Consider the following 19942-nt stretch of genomic DNA (forward strand, 5'->3'; position numbering starts at 1 on the left):
CTGCTCCTTCCTGCCCTGTTTTCCCCTCAGAGCAATGTTCCCCAGGGCTGGCACTGGTATCTGGAGACCTCGCTCATGTGAGATGGCGTGGGAGACAAGCACGGCTTTGTTCAGGCTGTGCTGCAGTGTGGGACAACAGCCCTGCTCTCCCTGGCTTGTGTGCTGAGCCCCCCTGCCCCAGAGGTGCTCACAGGGTCTCTGGATATGGGGCTGCCCCACAGAGCCAGGACAGAGTGTACCTCTATGCTTTGGGTGCTCTGGATCCTTCCTTGCTTTCCTCCTCCATGGCTCCCACTCCCTTCCTCTGCTCCTTGCAAGCTGAAAGCCAGAGGATGGGCTGAGCCACAGCCTGAGAGGTTTTTGTCTCAAAATACTGTAAGCAGACCCAGTCAGAGTGCTATCTACAATAAAATTAAAGTTAGCTTCTCAAACCAAAACACCTCCTCAGAGCCCAGACTTGGTCTTCTTCTCCCAGGATGCTGATGACCAACCAGGTCACCCCATCACCTCCTCCATGGCCTCTCCTTGCCAGGAGCAGCAGTGCAGAGCAGCTGTGCTGGTGCCCAAGGACACTCATGTGCCCTTCTGGTCCCAGGGACCTCACCTGGGACCCCCACCCACACAGCCCTGTGCCCTCATTAAACCCAGCCCTGGATTTACCCCTGCCCTGCTTGCCCTCCTCTGCTCAGCCCCTGTGAGCTGCACCCCAGGAATGCCCAGATCCCAGAGAAGTGCAAGCAGCCCCAGGATTTTGCTTTGGGGAGTTTCAGCTGGACATTCTGCTGCAGACATCCCATGGAGCTGGGTCTGTGCTCCTGTGCCTTGCTGCTGCAATCCATTTCACCTCCCTCTGTGTTCCCCAGGGGCTGCTGGACTCAGTCATAGCTGTAGGAGCACACACCCCTAAACCCCAACCCAGCCTTGTTACTGCTCCTCTCTGCCTGAATTTCCTCCAAAAGCAGCTTCACAAACTGAAATGTGCACCTTTAAACCCCAACCCAGCCTTGTTACTACTGCTCCTCTCTGCCTGAATTTCCTCCAAAAGCAGGTCCACAGACTGAGATTTGGGTCCCGGGGCAAGGAGCAGGGACAGAGGGAAAGAGTTCCTCTTTCTACCTGCCCAGGGAGCTTGGAAAAGTGAATTAAACCCCCTCAATAATACCTCTGAGCCTATTAGCATTGCAGGCTGTGTGTATGATTTGGAAGGCGTTGTGGGAAAAATATTTCCGCATAGATTTCCCATTGTGCAGCCCGGAGCGGTGGTCAGCAGGGGGAGGGCCAGGGTGCTCCCAGAAGGGATTTAAGGGGACAGCCTCAGGGGGGCATTCCTGGTGCTCCCTGTCCTCAGCAGCTCGTTCTGGAGCAAAGGATGGCTGCGGTGAGTCTTTTGTTTGCAGGAGAGGGGAAAATCGCCGGGGCTTGGTGTCCTGGGCGGGACTGGGGCTGTGAGAGGGTGAGAGATGCTGGGCACGGCTCCTCCTCACCCCCAGGGCACAGCATTGTCCTGAGGGTGAGGCATTGGAGCTCCCTGCGACACCAGGAACGGCTCATCCTGCGGGTCTGGGTGCGGGCAGGGCTGTCCCTGTCCCCTCCAATTCCAGGCCACAGCAGGGATCGCATGTCCCCTGTGCCCCTGCCCGGGGTGTCCCCCCATGGAAGGAGCAGATGATGGCGTTTGGAGTGTGTGGCACGGCTTTGCTTTGCCGTGGGGGTGACCTGGAGGTCCTGGCAGCACCGTGGGATGTGGAGCAGATTCTCCAGTCCTGGAGCTTCTGGGAAAGGATGTGTGGGATGGGGGAAGGCACACAAATCCCAGGCATGGCATACCAAGCACACCTTCCCCAAAGCACAGATGTCACACAATTTGGGGTTTCTGCCAGGCTGACATTCCCATTGGTACCCCCAGAAACCAAAGCCTTACTGCACGGGCTGATGGCCCAGGAGATCCCGTCTCCCCCAGAGCTGTGCCATTGACCCACAGTTACAGGTGCTGGGGGAGCATCTCCAGCTGAGCACGTGGGTCCTCCCTGGTGCACTTCAAGGCAATTTCCAGGAGCAGAGCATCTCCCATCCTTCCTTGTTTGGCATGGGTTCTGTATTTCAAATAGTTTCATTGTCAAAGCTGGGATAATCCTGACTGTGTGTCCCTGCTGAGGAGGCTGCTGGAGCAACAGGACCTTCTGAGCTGGCAGGGGGGTCAAATACTTGTCCTTGTCCCCTCTCTCAAATTGGACAAGCATAGCTGCATTTGTCACTGGGGATGAGAGAGCAGCACAGCTGCTTGAGCCCCAAATCTGCTCCAAAATGGGCTGTTTTACTGGCAGGGACAGAGAGCAGGCAGCACCCAGCAAGTCCAGGAGCACTGGAGATGCAAGGCCACCACTGAGGCTGGGTTTGTGTCACATCAGGGTGGTCAGTGGGTGAGACAGAGTAGAAATTTTCCAGGGTAGAAATCCATTTTGATTTAGGTGGAATGTACATCTTTAAGTATGTAGCTTGCAGTGTAGTCTGACTGCAAAAGCCTGAGCTCAGAGACACTGCTTCAGTGAAAGACAGAGATAAAGGGGGGGAGACAGAAGGTGATAGAGAGAGACAGAGACTGCTGTGAGAGCAGGTCAACCTGACCTAGGAATTCTTTCTGATAAAGAAGAACTAGCTGCAAATGCCACGCTAAATTTGTAAAAATGAATCTGTCTGAACCTATTGTGAAATTGTATGCATATGGATTTGAGAGGGGGATAAAAAGGAACCTGAAGTTCCCAGAAGTACACATGTCATTTTAAAGGAATGATTCCCACATGTGTCCAGCGCTGTAATAAACATTCCAGCTTTACAACTTTCACAAAAGTTGTGGAGTTTTGTTTATTTCTGCAAAACAATGTGGCAGCAAACAGTGGGGCAGCAAACAGTGGGGCAGAAAAACAGTGTGGCAGCAAACAGTGGGGCAGAAAAACAGTGGGGCAGCAAACAGTGTGGCAGCAAACAGTGGGGCAGCAGTGTGGCAGCAAACAGTGGGGCAGCAGTGCCCTCACCGCTGCTGCTCTCCCGTCCTGCAGGTGCCGTGCTGGAGCCGGCTGCGCTCCGTTCCCCGGCTGCTGTCCCGCAGGAAGCGAGTCCCGGCCGGCCCGGGGGGCTCCAGCCTGCGCCGCTGCCTCTCGCCCCTGGACCTGGCTGCCCTGGGGGTGGGCAGCACGCTGGGGGCTGGGGTCTACGTCCTGGCAGGGGAGGTGGCCAAGAGCAGCTCTGGCCCGAGCATCGTGCTCTCTTTCCTGATTGCAGCCGTGGTGTCTGCCCTGGCAGGGCTGTGCTACGCCGAGCTGGGGGCCCGAGTGCCCCTGGCTGGCTCTGCCTACCTGTACAGCTACGTGACAGTGGGGGAGCTCTGCGCCTTCCTGGCTGGATGGAACCTGCTGCTGTCCTATGTCATCGGTACAAGGCCCTCTTGATCCCTCCCACCGTGTGTTGGTGGCTTTGCTGGGTGTCCTTTGAGACCTCACAGGACCAGACCACAGCCATCCCCTCTCCCCAGGTACTGCCAGCGTTGCCCGGGCCTGGAGCGCTACCTTTGACCAGCTCCTCGGCAAGAGGATGGGGAGGTTTTTGGGTGCTCATGCAGCCATGAGCTCTGTGGGGCTGGCAGAGCACCTAGATGCCTTTGCTGCTGGCCTGGTGGTCCTGCTGACAGGTAGGATGCCTCCCCCTGCGCCACCCTCCATCAGGTAGGATGAGCTCCTCACCCCACTGTGGGGTCTTCAGGATGGGGCTGACCCCTCTGATGGCTTTGCCATTTCCCTGAGCAAAGAATGGGGGATGGAAAGGGAATCTGGGGAAATCTGCAAGTTGTCCTGAATTTACCACTGCCCCCCTTTTCCACCCTCCCCAGGAATGTCTACGCTGGTGTCATCCAGGACCTCATCCAGTTTTGATTTTTTATTCTCCAGCGCTTCTTTCCTTTGGAGTGAAAGAGTCCACCATGGTCAACAAAGCCTTCACAGCTCTCAACGTGCTCGTCCTGCTCTTTGTCACAGTGAGTGGCTTCATCAAAGGCCACATGAGTAACTGGAAGCTCAGGGAGGACAACCTGCCGCAGGCAGCTGCCCAGGAGGCTGGGTATGAGGGGCTTCACTCTCCCTGTGCTGCCTTCAGAGTGGGGTGGGAGTCAGACCCCCAGTGCTTCATGCCAGGAGACGCCACTTTATCCCAGGAGACATCACTTTCTCTGTTTCTCCCTGTTGGCAATGTGCCAAAGAGACAAAATCCTAAGCCCTGCTGGGTTGATGCTGTGGGTTAAGGGGGCTGGATGTTCAGCTTGACCCCATCCTGTGTCCCCATTGCACTGACCCCCCTGCACGGCCTGGTTCTTCTTCCTCCTCCCCAGGAACCAATCCATGGCTGACAACATCACCAGTGCCTTTGGGGTGGGAGGCTTCATGCCCTATGGCTTCACTGGCACCTTGGCTGGAGCCTCTGCCTGTTTCTATGCCTTTGTTGGATTTGACTGCATTGCTACCACAGGTAACTGGGGTGGGGGTGCTGCTGGTGGGACCCTCCCTGCATGCTGGGCTGGCAGTGACTGTCCCCACAGTGCTGGGAACTGGTGTGAGGCTGGGAATTGGGCACGTTCCCAGCTCTGTGCTGCAGCCACCCTCTCCTGCCTTTCCTGAGTCCTCGTGGAATGTCTGGGCTAATCCTGGAGCAGAGACATTCTCTATCCCAATATCCCTGGGGCCCAGAACATCCAGTGGTCCTTGCTAGAAGGTCTCTGTGTCCTCTCTTGGGGGGATATAGGATCTGCTCTCCAGCCTGTGCTGGGCTCTTAGCCTGCCATGCGCATTAAATGAGCCTCTGTTCCTACAGCTGAGCTTTTTTTCCCCAGGGGAAGAAGTGAGGGACCCCCAGAGATCCATCCCCATGGGCATCATTCTCTCCCTCCTCATCTGCTTCCTGGCCTACCTTGGGGTGTCTGCTGCCCTCACCCTGATGATGCCCTACTACCTGCTGGACACCACGAGCCCTCTGCCAGTGGCTTTTGAGTACATTGGCTGGAGCAGTGCCAAGTATGCTGTGGCTGTGGGGTCACTGTGTGCCCTGACCACCAGGTGAGGGGCATCCTCCGATGGCATTTCTGTGCTTCAGAGCAGCTACTGGAGCTGAACACATCCAGGAGATATCCCCAACCCCTCCCTCCTGAATTCCTCCTTGCCTTTCCTGCTTGGTTAAAATCCCTTCCAGACAATGATGTTCCCACCCTGGCCCTTCCTGATCAGGGAGAGCAGCCAAAGTCCTTGGCATGCCACTGAAGGAAGTGGCCAGGTGGCACCATGTCCACAAGGATGAGCTGGGATGTTCTGGCATGCACAGGTGACTGCAGACATCTCTTCCCTGACAGTGTCCCTCATCTGATGGTGAGGAAGGTGATGATCTTGTTAGATGGTCTTGAGAAGGTTATGGGCCATACAGATGAATGGGAGCTCCCTTGGAGGGGCAAAAGGCAGGATGGCACCTCCTGCATTCCTCCCCTCTTCTCCCCCATGTCCTCCCCTGTCTCATGCAGCCTCCTGGGCTCCATGTTCCCCATGCCAAGGATCCTGTATGCAATGGCTCGGGATGGGCTCCTCTTCCAGCCTCTGGCCAAAGTCAGTCGCCGTCAGTGCCCGGTGGTGGCAACTCTGGTGTCGGGGGCAGTGGCAGGTGGGTGAGTGCTTGGGTCACCCTCAGCTGTGAGCAGGCCTTGGTGGGTGTCCTCCTTCCCTCTAGCTTGCCTGCAGCTGTTTGAGCCTTGTCTCTTCACCCAGAGACAGATCTCCTCACGGTGGGTGAGGACCATTTGGCCTTGATGGAGTCCCAGCCTCTCTGCACTGCCAGGCAGGAGGTGACGGGATGCTTTGTGCTAGTGACCAAAGCATCACCAGTCCACTGAGGTTCTGTTGCAGTGGGAGTCAGGAGAGTATGACTGAGGTGGGCACAGCAGCACTGCCAGCTCTGCTCAGAGGCTGAAAGGGCTTCTCCTCCCCCCAGCTCTCCTGGCCCTTCTCTTCGACCTGAAAGCCCTGGTTGACACCATGTCCATTGGCACACTGCTGGCCTACTCCATGGTGGCTGCCTGTGTGCTGCTGCTCAGGTGAGACTGCTGGGACAGGGGACAGGGCTCACCCAGCTTCTGGGACAGGGCAGGTGCAGGTTTGTGTGCACTGACACCCAGTGTCTGCTCCTCAGGTACCGGCCTGAGCCCAGCCCTCAGGACACTCCTGTGGGGAAGGTCCCAGCTGTGCAGCCATGGTGGAACCACCTGGTGCAGCCACCCCCCCATCCCACCCCTCGCTCCTCTGCCCTGGTGGTCCGGGCTCTGACAGCTGCAGGTGTGTCTGGGATGATGGATGGGCTCTAAGGGAGCTGGCCTGGGGGACCCAGGGGGGACATCGCTGCTGTAGCAAGGGCTGCCCTGGTGGAAACCACCCAGCAGCAGATGCAGGGGCTGCATGGCTCCTTCCTGCCCTCACCCCACTGCCCAGTGGGACCTCAGGAAACCTCCCAGAGGGAGAGAAAAGCCAAACCCACCATGAGAAGCCACAGCAGTGTCCCCCAGTTGTCATTTGTCCCCCATGGCAGCCTGGCAGAGGGATGGCACAGCCCAGGGGAGCTGCCCTGACACTGTGCTCCCTCTGCAGCTGCCCTGGCCTGTGCCCTGGGCTGGGTGAGCTCTGCTGGTCTGCCCTGCCTGTGGGCTGGAGGTGCCTGGTGCATCACAGCCCTGGCCCTGCCTCTCCTGGGGATCCTGGCAGCAGCTCTTCTCATCTGGAGGCAGCCTCAGAGCCAGGACAAGGCATCCTTCGTGGTGAGCACCCAGCCCAACCCTCAGGGTGTACCCAGGAGGGTGTACCTGGGGCACAGGGAGCAGGAGGTGCTGCAGCCCTGTGGGGATAGGATTCCATTTGGGGCTGTTCCCTCAGCTGCAGGTCAGGCACATTTTTGCTGCATCCACATTAATAAGGCACTGCTGGAGGCAGCATGTGGCTTGTGGGGTTTTCCATAGGGACCATGAGGGCTCTTCCCCCCATGGGCTGAAGGGGCATCTCCCAGCTGAGCCCGGTGCCTGCTGAGGAACCAGAGGTGCTCTTCAGTAAAAAGATATCTGGCCCTAACACCTTGGCTTACTTTTACAAGCCTCTCATCTCAAATCCTGCAGTGCAGGACCTGTCAACCAAAACACCCTCCCAAGCATCCCTCTCCAGCACAGGCTGCAGCCCCAGCTTGGATCTCTGAGCCTCACAGCCAGGCTGGGCTTCCCCTTGCCTGTGGACAACCAGCCAGAGCAACAAAGAGCTGCATTTAGCCGTGGAATTTACCCTGCAGGTTCCCTGCCTGCCCTTCCTGCCTCTCCTCAGCATCTCCACCAACGCTGTGCTGCTGGCCCGGCTCAGCGCGGCCCCCTGGCTGCGGTACCTGCTCTGGATGGCGGCGGGTGAGCACGGCCCCTCCCGAGGCCCCGGAGCTGCCTCCAGCCCCTCTGGGTGGAGGGCTGGTGGTTTGAGGCACCAATGTTGCTCTGAGCAGTGGTGGGGAGGGAGGGGATGCTGACCCTTGATGTCCGGCAGTGGTGGGAGCACCGTGTCCTCTGAAATGTGGCCCAAAGGAGGGGGCCAGCGCTCGGTGGCTGGGAGGGGAAGGAAGAGAAGCAGCCCATTCACACCCTATTGTGCCCTTTCCCAGGTTTCCTCATTTACTTTGGCTATGGGATCTGGCACAGCACTGAGAGCCCCTGGCCTGAAGGGACAGGTCCCCAGGAGCTGCCCCAAAGCAGAGCCAGGGAGGTGGCCCTGGAGCCCCGTGGGACTGCCCTGTGCCCATCTGCTCCGGGGCAATGAAAGGGACTGGCCAGTTCCTGAGTGCTTGGCTCCCTCCACCCTGTGCCCAGGGGCAGGGAAGGGCCTGGCTCCCTCCACCCTGTGCCTGTGCCCAGGGAAGCCCCTTGGGCTGTGGGTCCTGTCCCACAGAGGGGCCAGCCCTGCCAGAGCTGCAGGAGCTGCTGCCCGAGTCTGGTGAACCTCCCTGAGCACCCCAAATCCTCACAGCGAGCCCCTGCACACAGAGTTCTCTTTGAAGAGGATAAAGCACACAAGTAGTTTTGCTGTTGTTACTGGGCTGTGTTTTTGTGGTTTTTTTTTTCCTTTGAAACCTTTCCCTGCAGCCCCCCACAGGCCCCTTGCCCACCCTGTTCCTTCAGCTGCTCACAATGAGGTGGACAGGCCTCTTGTGTTGCCCTGACCCTCCTTTTCACCTGGGCACCCAGCCTGAGCTGCTATCATCCCCCCTATGACTGCCTGATCCAGGCTGTCCCCCTTCACAGTGTGCAAGTCCTTTTCTGCACTCATTTATTCCTCCTCCTCAGTTCCCAGTGTCCCCTTTCCCAGAGTCGGGCACATTCTTCCAAGTCCCACGCAGGATCTGCCCGTGGGGCTCTGGGATGTGGTACCAGGTGTCCAGAGCAGCATCCCAGAGCCCACCAGCTCACATCCCTTTGTCCCAAAATCCTGATCCCTCCAGCCATAGCCAGGCAGGGTTTGCTGAGCTATCCCTGCTTTGTGTTACAGCACCTGGGGGAGGCACAGATGGTGTGGGGAGCAGAGGGTGCCCTGGTGGGACGTGGTTGTGACACAACAGGATCCCCCATTTCCCGCTGTGGCCACCCCATGGGGGTGTGTGGGTCAGAGCTGGACCCCACATCCACGTTGCCTTCCTGGCTGCCCGTTCAGCTGCTGTGTTTGTGATTAGGGTCAGCACAAAGGACGGAAGTGGCTGATGCAGTGGCCCTGATGCTGGGAGGGCCCGGGTCTGCCCTGAGCTGGGAGCTCATTGAAATGGAGGAAAAGGAGCAGGAAAATGGGGATCAGCCTTGAGGCCCTCATCTGGAGCTTCTTTGTTGAGACTTTGTGGTCCAGCTCCCACCCTTCCCCTTGTCCCCACGGTATGGGGTGTGGAGAACACAAACCCCCCACTTTGTCCCCCAAACCACTGACATGGGATTGCTGAGGCTGCTGCTTCTTGCAGATCTGTAATCCCTACAGCCAGCAGGACCTTGGCTGGTGCACACACACACCCACACACATACCCATACACCTACACACACCCAAACACCCCCCCCACACACACACACCCACACACACATGTACACCTCTGGTTAAACAGCACTGGGGAGGGAGGGGACAGCCTGTGACAGCCCCAGAGCAGTGACTCCCACCACACTGGTGCACCCAGGGGAAAGTGCTTGTGTGCACCCAAGCCCTGACCCTCAGCCTTGCTGGCAGCACCTTCCCTGCTGGGGATGCCCTGCCTGGAGCAGAGGGTGTGACCTGCCAAAGCCTGGTACCCCTGGAGGATGCTCTGCTCCCTGATGTGCTGCTCCAGCTTTTGGGGGAGGAGATGGGACTGGTGGTGCTGCTGATGGGCAGCAGGGACAAGTAGGGCTTGGGGTCTTTGTGAGCTGGGACATGCCTGAGCTGCAGGAGCTGTACCTGGGGGACATTTGCTGAAGGTGGAGGAGGTGATGGGAATAGTAGGGTGGGAGCCCTGCCTGGTGACGTTAACACCATGTCCCCAGTGCCCTCCTCATCCTCCTGGTGCTTGTCCTAGTGGCCTCCTCATTGTCCTCACGCCGTGGGGCAGCACTGGTGCTGTTTATATTCAGAGCCAAGTGCTGGGTCAGATCTGGCCCAAAGCAAGTCTGTGTGTCCTGGCTGACCCCTTTCACCCCCAGACACCCCATCACCAGAGCAAAGGGTGCAGGGACTGCGTGGGTGGGAGGCCAGGGTCCCTCTGCAGCCCCACACGGGCTGGGGAAATGCAGAAGTAAATGTCCGTGAAATGCTCCATCACTGCCGTGAAATGCTCCATCACTGCCATGAGAGGCTCCATCACTGCCGTGAAATGCTCCATCACTGCCGTGAAATGCTCCATCACTGCCGTGAAATGCTCCATCACTGCCGTGAAATGCTCCATCACTGCCAGGAGAGGCTCCATCACTGCGGTCCGTGAGGCGCCCCGAGGGCTCGGCCAGCCCAGAGCCCTGCCCCGACTGGGGGCACTGGTGAGAGCAGCGCTGTTGAGAGCAGCGCCGGTGAGAGCAGCCCCGGTGAGAGCAGCCCCGGGCTCGCAGGGCAGCCCCGCAGTCCCCGGTGCCGCCGGTGCTACGTGGCGATGAGGGGCACCTCGCCGGTGGCCATGGGGAACGCGGCACCGTCCCCGGCGTGCAGCACTCGGTACAGCAGCTCCTCCTTCTCCCGGCGAGCCTGGTCCAGCAGCTGCGCCTCCTTCTCCAGAGCCCCGCGGGCCGCCTGGAGCTCCTCGGAGAGCTGCCTGCGGGCACAGGGCACAGGCTGAGGGCACAGCCTGAGCGCCCACGAGCCCCTCTGCTCCCTGCAAAGCACCCGGTGGCACCGCAGGCTGCGAGGTGCTCCCGCACTGCCACCTGTCCCCGCCAGCAGAGATGTCACCTGTGTCCCGGTGGGTGGGACCAGCACTCACCTCGCCATGACCAAGTGGTTCTGGGTGCGAACTTGCAGGTCCTCGTTCTCCTGCTGGAGAGTTTTCACCTTCTCCTCCAGCTGAAGGTTCCTCTCCTCCTGGAAGGGGGCAGGAGGGTGAGGAGAGAGCTGGGAAGCACTGCTGAGCCCCCTGCCACCCCATTTTGGGTGAAATGCTGGCCTGGTGGCATTGCTCACCCACCCCCTCCCCATGCCAAGAGAGGAAATGGGCTCCATCCACCTTTACTCCAGCTGCAGTTTCTGGGCAGAATTTAGGTGGGTAGAGGAGCTGAAAAGAGGAAAGCCCATCTGTGACCCCCCCCTTTCAACCCACCACGGTCTCCAGGTGCAGCAGCTTCTTGTCCAGGCCGTGGATGTGCTCGTTCTTCATCTCGATGACGAAGTGCAGGCTCTCCAGCTCCTGTTCCCAGAACGGGCTGGGGCTCCCGTGCTCCTGCAGGGCCATCACTTGTGTCCAAGGGAGCTCAACACCCCCCAGGACAGGCTTTGCTCCCCCCTTCAGCTGTCCTGTGCTCCCCTCTGGTTCCAGCCCCCCCTGCCAGGCTCCATCAGAGAGGCCCCTTGGCTCTGGGTCAGCACCCATAGCAGGTCCCTCCCTGCCACCCTCCCTGCACCTGGATGTGCTTCCTGTAGTCCGTTCTCAGGAGTGACTCCTCCACCCGCTTCATCCTGTCCTGGAAGGATTTCAGCTGGGAATTCAGTGCCTGAATTTTCTCCTAGGAGAACCAGGGGGAAAGCAGAATGAGAGGTATTTGGGGTTTCTTTCTGGGCTATGGTACCCAAATAACACCAGGGCTGGAGGAGCTGGTGCAGTCCCCAAGCACACCAGGGACTGAGGTGGCCATGTGGGGCACCATGGCAGAACCATCAGATGGTCCTTAAGCCCTCCACAAGCCCCCCTCCCCAGGGATTTCTCTGCTGGTACCTGTAAGGCTGCCTCAGACCTGTGATGGGACTCTGTCAGCAGCAGCTTCTCCTGCTCGTGTGCTCCCTGGAGCTCTGTGGGGGAACATGAGCTGAGTGCCACCAGTGTGGGGACATTGGCTCCACCTGAGCCCCACAGAGGTGGAGAGCAGGGAACAGCATTCCCATGGCCCCACAGGCAGCCAAAGGGACAGGGCAGTAGCAGGAGAGGGGAGCTGCAGGGAGCCCCAGTGCCCTGGCCCGCACCTTGCAGGGTTTCTGTGTGCTCTCTCCTCAGGGCATCAAGCTGTTCCTTCAGCTCCTGCTCTTTTCTCTTTTGTACCTGGGAAGAAGTTGGATGAGAAATCTCAGTGTGAGGGATGTAGAGCTTCCCTGCTTTGGGCTTCCTCACCCTTTCTTAGACCCATCCTTCTCCCAAAAATGGGAGAGCCCATCATGTGCCAGGGAAGACCAGGCTGGTGACGTGCTCCATGCCCAGCTGCTGCCTCCAGCAGCACCAGCTCTTCCAGCTCACCTGGATCTCGATGTCCTGGGAGATGCTGGCAGTGCCTGCCTGGCCGGCATCCTGCTCCTCCTCCTCCTCCTCCTGGCCTCGGAGGAATCTCGCACTCTCCGCCCACTCCTCTGGCCGCGCTGCCTTCTCGCCGTGCTCAGGAAGCAGGCAGGCATTGGCTGCGGGACAAACACGGCTGAAGCAGCGCTGGCTGCCTCCCCCTGGCTGCGCTGCCTGCACACCCTGGGCAGCTGAACCTGCCAGTGCCAGGGCCGGGTTCAGCACTGCCGTCCTCCCACTGGAGAAGCACCCTTCTCCATCCCTCTGGTCCAAATTAGCCCAAATTGGGATGGTGCTGCCAGGCTCAGAGAGCACACAGAGCTTGTCGGGTCTCCTGTTCTGGGGTCTCCTGTTCTGTCTGACTGACAGGAGGGGATGCTGCTGTCTCTGGGATGCTCTGTTTGCCCTCCTGCACCAGCATGCACCTACATCCTCCCCATCCTCCCTGGTGCCATGCTGGGGCCTGACCACTGCTTCCTTAATATCACTCTGAGAAAGCAAAGCAGGGGGAAAACACATTTTTTCCTCACCATTCTGTGTCTTCAAGGCTGAGAGCTCCTGGGAAGCCGATCCCCTCTGCTGCTGGGCTTTTAGCTGTCTCTGGCAGAGAGAGAGGGGGCTGGAGCAGGGGGGAACAGAGTGGGGCAGGTGGCTGCAGGCAGAGAGCACCCTGCACTGAGCCCCCATCAGCTCTGCTAAAACACAGGTCCTGGTGGAGCAGTGGCCCCTCCCCAGCCCCCTGCCCTCTCCCAGTACTGGGCACCCATGGGTGTGCATGTACTGCCCATCAGGCAGCCTCAAGCTCATGCCAATTCCCTGCATCCCAGACAGATCACCAGGTAGCATTCAGCTGGAAAACCTGGGGGATGCCACCCCCACGGTGCTGGTGCAAAATGGGCTCCATTAGCAAAACTTTTGGTGGAGGAGAGCAGGCAGCACTTGGCAGGGCCCAGCTTTGGCACTCTCTTGCCACCCTCCTCCTGTCCTGGGACGCTCAGCTCAGTCTGGTCCCTGGCACCTTGCAGCCCCCCAAACACAGGGCTCTGCCAGGGCCTTACACAGATGGGCTTTGACACAGCTGGAGCAGGAGTGAGAAATGAGAAATAGCCATAAATCAGAGGCGGTCCAGCCCCTGTGCAGGGCTGGCAGCAGGCGGGAGCAGGCGGCCAAGCAATGAGCTCAGGAGTGCAGGAATGCGCTGCACAGCCCCGCATGCTGCCGCTGCTGCCTCGGGGCTGAGATAACCCAGAGCCAGGAGCTGCCTCCAGCAATACAGCTCCGTGGGATGCCTTCCAGCCCTGCATGGGATTAATTTAGTCACTTGGAGGGGAGAAAAGAAAAAAAAAAAAAAGTGGATATATTTTTATCAGTTGCTGAAAGATAGAAGCAAAGCTTGCAGGCTCTCGGCTCGGCCTCACTGGCAGAGGGCAAATCTGGTCCCTGATGCCCATCACTGAGATGTGATTCTGGATATTGCATAGGTGCACGAGGAGTGAGAAAATTCACCTGAAGGCACAGAGCTGCTCTCCATCCCCGGCAGAGCTGTCCCTAAAAATCCCGATCGCTAAGGAGAGCAGCCCTGTGCCCGCTGTGCCGGCTGCTCCCCGGCTCGGCCCCGCACGGCGGCGCGGCCAAATCCAGCCCGGATTAGGGAGCCTGGCTTGGGAAAAAGCACGGGAAAGCAAACAGCCGTCCCTGTCCCCGCCTCCCCTGCAGCCCCCCTCCTGGAGCTGGGGGGAGGCGCAGTTCCAGCGAGCAGGAGAGCTCCAAGGCTCTGGGAAGCCACGGCTTTATCTTCCCTTCTATGGCATGAGCAGCCGCGGCATTGAACGCGGCCCAGGCGAGGGGGCGAGGAGGCAGCCGGCAGTCCGAGCTCACAGGGCTCGTTCTCCTTGTCCATGCAGCTCATCCAGAAAGCGAGGGGTGCCCTGGGATGATGCTGAATCCTGGCACACCTGACTGCAAAGTGTCCGCAGGAATCCCTGCCTGTCCCCTGACACGCCTCATGCCAGCCCGCATCTCCCTGGCATTTACCGTACCCTTGTCCTGTGAGGGGTTTTGAAGTCAGGGGATGGGGGCAAGGGGAGAGATAAATGAGATAGCTGAGGCTCTGCAGTCCTGAGGGCATCACAGGAGTCCTAAAAGGCCTTCTCCCCTAGCCCCACACCCCATATCCCCCCTCTTTTTCAAAGTCTGCGTAGGAGGGCCCTGCTGACACAGGGGGGTGACACACACCTCAAGGGTTTTGGGTGATCTCAGCAGAGCTGAGAGCAGGATGCTGTTACCACCTCCAGGAGGGACCCCAAACCCCCAAACCAAACCACCTCTGCTGCATTTGTCCTGCTCACTGGCATAAGTGATGCCTAAGGACAGAGAGTTGAGGGCTGGTGACCTCCATAGCACAAGCAATGTCCCCAGCACACACCCAGGGAATCTTCACCTCTCCCCCACACCCCAAATCCAGCAGGATGGGACCTCAGAGCCCCTCAGTCTCTAAAGGAAGATGATTTGAGACACCAGCACTGAATTCAGAAACAGGTGAAGCGAGCAACAGGTTCACCAGCATCAACAGACAAATCTAAATACTTGCCCTGAGGCTATGAGTGAGGCACCTTCCTACCTCTAGGAGCAATTAAAACAGCATCTAGAGCTAATTTTAATCATAAGCACTCAATTGTCCTTTGGAATAAAAGCTCCACCTCTGGGATGAACAGCAAAATTTGGCTGAAAGCTCTGAAATATGGAGGGACTTTCCACTGTCACTTCCAGAGAAGCTTTGCGGCACCCAAACCTCTAGTATCACCTAATGCATTTTGGAGAGCTGGAAAATCATCCTGGAATCCACAGTGTGTGCAAGGAGCAGGTTGGGAATTGCTCCAGCTGGAACAGCTTTGGCCAGGGAAAAAGCAGCCTGATACATCCTGCAGGTGGGGGCCATCCACAGTGTAGCTTATCCTGTAAGTTCTTGGGAACCTCTGCCAAAAATACCTTCTAGCTATGAAAAACCAAAAGTATCTACATTCTTAGAACTAAATATTTCTAATAGTCTGGAGCAGAACTGTTTATGGATGGATTAATAGGGATTTCCAACAGGACCTGAGTCATCTCCAAGGGTTCTGGGGTGGGGAGCACCAGTGCAGAGCAGCTGGCACAGTGTGGGCAGCCGGGGTGGCTGCAGCCTCTGCTTCAGCTCTTAGCGTGAGGTGCAGTTTTGGACTGTATTTTTCTTCCTCTTTTCCTGTTTTACAAGTACTTTAAGCAATTCAACCATGCAACCTAGCAAAGGAAATCACAAAGAGGCAGGAAATGAGTATTTAAATCCTGACTCTGCTCCTGGGGAGGAGGCTTTGCTTTGTGGCTGTGGAGAAGGGGGCCAGGATTTGGCCCATGACTGTAACACCTCCCAGGACCTGCAGCCGACGCTCAGCGCTGCCAGAGCAGTGCTGGCACAGCTCCGTGGGACCTGTTTCTAACCCTGCTGCTGTGTTTCCTCCAGCGATGGTGATGGTTGTGTTGGGAGGTGATTATCACCTCTCCTGCAGTCAGATCTGTGCCGCAGACCATAGGCAAACACTTCACACTGTTGACAGCCCCGAGTTTTGCATTCTGACCCTTCCCTGACTCCTGGTGCTCCGTACAGTTCCTAGCACTTCAAAATAAATTCACCCCAGCCCTGGAAGGCGGCCAAACCTCAGCCCTGACTTTTGGGAAGGCAGCTTGGCCTCTCTCACGCCAGAAGCGTGACCAAAGCGCGAGCGGTGACCGTGAGCGGCCAAGCAGGGGTGGATGGAGCTGAAGGGGAAGGAAACCCCCGGGGCAGCACCCACAGCTCAGGGCTGGGTTCTCTCTGTGCCTCCCTTATCGCCCTGCTGCCCGCAGACTGGTGCCAGGGAAGGATGAGGCTGCCAAGGCACCTCCCCCAGGGCACACAGTGGCTCCTGGTGTGTCATCCACCCGCCAGACCCAGCCCAGCACCAGCTCCTCAAGGTCAAACCTGGGACTGGCTTCAAAAGCCTCTGCAGCCCCCAGCCCCATTAGAGTCCCCAGCCCCATGAATTACACATGCCTTCTGGATGGGCTTATCCCTGGGGTCTGAAGTCTCCCCTAAACCTAAGCAACCTCAAGGGACCAACTTTGCAAATCCACCCATCAGCATGGAAGGTGAAGGTCTCTCCTCCTGCTTTTTGGTACTCTGGACATGAGAACATGGGCAGGAGTGGCCCCATGCCTGCCCTTATGCCTTTAAGCCATAACGGGGATTCTAAGTGCTTCTTTCAGAATGACTTTCAGTCACAGCAGCAGGGCTGTTTATGGGTAATGACTGTTGGTGACACAGGGCTGAGCAGAGCGCGGGCAAGTGCAGGAAGGGAGATGTCTGTAGGCAAATGACAAATTTCCGTGTTTCGGTGAATGTGGGGCTCTCAGCACCTGGGGCCTTGGGGCTGTTGTTTCACCCTGTCCTCTGCCTGTTCTTGAGAGCTCTCAGAGTCACAAACCAGCCCAGAAATATCTGATCTTATGGCATAGCATAGAGTGAGATTTTTTCCATGATGTGGAGAAGCGACCAAGCCTGCAAGTGCTGTAAATAAAGGCACTTGTTGGATGCGTGTGAGCCCCGTGCCTGCTCCCCCTGCACATCCTGCAGTGGGTTCTGTGCTCCCAAGTGGGGACTCTCACAGCTGGATCTGCAAAGGGCCACCCGTGCCAGGGGTGTTCCTGCCTTCCCTCCTTCCCCTGCCACCCTCCAGCAATCACAACAGCAACAGCAGTAAGCACAGCACATCCAACAGCAAAAACATCTCCCGAGGTCAGTGGTGAGGCACTGGGGCAGCATGAGCACATCAAATAATAACAATAACAATGATAATAACAATCAGCAGATAATTTCAGATCTTGCTGAAGAGCTTTTCAGTACAGAGCAACGTGCTGAGATCTGAGGGGACTCAGAGTGTTCTCCTACAGGAGCGATGCCTTCAGCTCAAGGGGACACAGCCTTTGGGATGAGGGAGGATGCTGTGGGAAGCTGGCAGAGGACTAGCTGGGGGAATCCATCCCTGTCATCTATGGGACCAGCATTTCCAACTGGCATCATCATCCCAGATCCTGCACCCCGTTAACTATAAAATCCCCGTGATGTCGCGGTGAGCCTGGAGGGGTGCAGCAGAGTGCAGGAGGATGCAGGAGGGCGGGTGGCTGCCAGCTTTCATTGTCCCCGCTGCCACCTCCCCATCCACAATGCCCGTGGGGTCCCACACAGCCGGGGACAGCCACACCGCCCGACACCACCGCTCCCGGGACAGGGAGGAACCCACGCCGGGTGCCCCAGCACCCCATGTCCCCAGCAGTGCGAGCAGGACTCCCCGCAAACATCAGCCCCGCGCGAACCCCAACTCCATCGAACCCCGACAACGTGTGCACTCGCTCCCACGAGAGCCCGACCCCACGGAGCCCCGACCCCGAGAGAAGCCCAGCCCAAGCCCAGCCCCAAAGCCCCCGCAGCCGCTACCTCGGCACCGACGGGGCAGCAGCGCAGGGCGCTGCCGGTGCAGCCCATGGAGCCCCGGCGGGACCCGCTCAGCCGCGGGGCGCGGGGCGCGGCATCCCCCGGCGAGCGGCACCGCTCCGGGACGGGACGGGACGGGATGAGCCGCCCCAGCTGGCAGGCAGAAAAAAAAAAAAGAAAAAAAAAAAAAGTAATAAAAACGTCCGGCAGCTGCTGACAGGCAGCGCCGGGAGAGGGTGCTCTGCACCCCCGAGCCGCGGGCAGGGCCCCCGGCCGCAGCCTGCCCGCCCCCGGGGCTGGCCCTGCGCCCCCTCCACCCCGGGGTGTCCCCGCCCTGGGCCGGGGTGCTGCGGGAATGCTCTGTCCCACGGCCCCCTGCACTGAGGATGCTCCGTTCTGGGTGTGGGATAGGGAGAGCCGGACCCCTGCGTTGGAGGTGTCCCCTCCTGGGCGAGGAAAAAGGGAACAGGAGCCCTGCACCAGGCTCCTGGGGTGGGAGCAGGACCAGCTGCTCAGGGGGCTGCCTCTGCTGAACCCACCCCAGCCCCCTTCGGAGTAGGGATGAGAGTGAGAAAGCAGAATCCATCTGCCTTTTGCCATCACCCCATCAAGTTTCAGCTTGTGTGGGGGTACTTGTGGACAAGTGGTGGGTTTGGGGTGTTACTCCTGGCAGGAGCTCTGCTCTGGGGGTCGTCGTGCTGGCTGGAGAGGGTTTTGGTGTGATCCATATTGCCTGAGGGATTGCATCCTGACAACCCTTCCCTTGAGCATCCCACACACCCCAAACGCTGGGCCTGGAGCCAGGGTTCCTTTTCCAGGGGGAAATCCTACACTTTGGAAGTGGGTCCTGAACACGTAGGGAAACACATGGATTTGAAAGTGTCCCATCTAAAAAATAATGCGAGGAAAGGTAGGTTCTTCCAAATGTTTTGATTTTGATTTTATTTTTAAAATACTTTTTAAAAATTATTATTTTTATAGATTCCTGAATGACCACACATTTTGACCTGAATACCCATTGCTGCTAACCAGAACTGCTGAAATGGGAGTGTTTGAACCTGTTCACGAGGCCGTGCCTGTATGGAAACATTGCAAGTTTTTTGTCAACAAGTTTCTATTCTGACATTTTCCAAATATCCCCTGGGAGAAGTCCAAGCAGCCTGCGGCTCTGGGGATGCCAGCACCTTGGCATTTTGCCTGGGCAGCGAGGGAGGAGTGGAGGTGCCTGGTTGTCCTGTCACGTTCGGCTTGGAGGTGTTTTTCTTGCCCTGGTAACCCTGGCACGGGAGGAAATTGTGAAACACCACTTGGATGGGAGGGTGGGGAAGGTGAGGGGCAGGCCCACGATGACCCAAGTCTCCAGGGGACTGGTGGGGCCAGTTGCCTGCGTCCTCTTGGGTGGGTGCTGCCAAACCTGAGTGAAATTTTGTGAGTCACAGAAGCTTCTGGCATCTGCTCCCACTGCTCAGAAACCACCGAGAGCGTCTCAGTTCTTATCTCTCCCAGCACTTCAGCATGGGGCAAGTCTCCTTCCCTGCATGAGAGTACTTATTTGGGCTGAGCAGATCGTTTGTGGGATAAAAGCCAAGCGCAAGGTGCTGTTCTCCACCTCTCCAGGGTTAATTAAAAATCCTGGTCCAGACTTCAGAGACTGCAGGCCTACAGGGGCAAGCACAAAGCACATGCAGATTTCCAGGCTGAATTTACATCGCTGGAGCCTGGCTGCAAAGAGAAGCAACTGTGTGGGCAGCTGATGACGACCCTGTCCAGCTGCCATCACATCTTGCTGGTGCACAAAGGGACAGTAGTTTGCACATGTGCTGGTGGAAATTTCAGCTTTTTACTGTGGGGTGCTGAGGGGGTGCTTGGGGACACCCCCGTGCCACAAAATGGGGCTCCTGGTAGGATTTTTCATGACGATGGTGGAGAAAAAACAGTTTGGTCACATCAGACTAAGGCAGAGCTGGGGCTTGGGGATGTGCCTTGCAGCAAGGCCAGCTGCAGCACCCCCATCCCCAGATCCCCAGCCTCTGCTTGCAGGCTCTGCTGTGACAGCCCTGTGCTTCTAGATTGCTGCCTTTTGGGGCACGGCTGCCCAGACCATGTTACATCCTTCCTTCAGCCTGTGGGTGCACTTGTGAGGCTGCCTGCCAAAAGCCCTGCCTGTGCTACCCCAAACCTCTCTTATTCTAGCTTGATTTTAGCAATTCCTCAGTTTCTCCAATCTTTCCTGTGGAAACTGCATGGGATATGTGCCTGCCAGACTGGTCTTTCATCTCAGCCCTGCTTTATCCTCCTCTGCCCCAATGCACTGAAAACTTGCTCCCTTTTCAGGGCAGCACTTCAGCAGCCAGAAACTGTTCTGTTCAGCTGCTTTTAAGCAAAGCAGGGGGTTTCCATGGCATTGTAGGGGTAACCAGA

General features: G+C 58.0%; 2 protein-coding genes across 3 annotated transcripts; one reads left to right on the top strand and one right to left on the bottom strand.

Moving 5' to 3' along the window:
- The first annotated feature begins 1369 nt into the window (after positions 1–1369).
- On the top strand, positions 1370–8123 carry LOC132080668 (cationic amino acid transporter 2-like). The gene is made up of 13 exons (XM_059483920.1): positions 1370–1378; positions 3057–3429; positions 3530–3685; positions 3942–4110; positions 4379–4515; positions 4877–5099; positions 5555–5691; positions 6019–6121; positions 6217–6359; positions 6669–6835; positions 7354–7462; positions 7711–7811; positions 7995–8123. The coding sequence occupies exons 1-13, from the start codon at positions 1370–1372 to the stop codon at positions 8121–8123; spliced, it is 1956 nt and encodes a 651-aa protein (XP_059339903.1).
- Positions 8124–8151: 28 nt separating this feature from the next.
- On the bottom strand, positions 8152–17665 carry CCDC69 (coiled-coil domain containing 69). Of its 2 annotated transcripts, none has more exons than XM_059483695.1 (9): positions 17525–17665; positions 12549–12618; positions 11980–12137; positions 11712–11787; positions 11467–11540; positions 11156–11257; positions 10855–10974; positions 10522–10619; positions 8152–10349 (listed from the first exon to the last, which is right to left on the bottom strand). In XM_059483695.1, the coding sequence occupies exons 1-9, from the start codon at positions 17570–17572 to the stop codon at positions 9581–9583; spliced, it is 1515 nt and encodes a 504-aa protein (XP_059339678.1). In that variant the 5' UTR covers positions 17573–17665; the 3' UTR covers positions 8152–9580. The 2 variants fall into 2 exon arrangements, with proteins under 2 accessions (XP_059339678.1, XP_059339679.1); XM_059483696.1 differs by having other exon boundaries at positions 9975–10353.
- Positions 17666–19942: the final 2277 nt, after the last annotated feature.

The sequence above is a fragment of the Ammospiza nelsoni genome, chromosome 16, assembly GCF_027579445.1.
Source record: "Ammospiza nelsoni isolate bAmmNel1 chromosome 16, bAmmNel1.pri, whole genome shotgun sequence".
In the NCBI taxonomy this organism is placed as follows: domain Eukaryota; kingdom Metazoa; phylum Chordata; class Aves; order Passeriformes; family Passerellidae; genus Ammospiza; species Ammospiza nelsoni.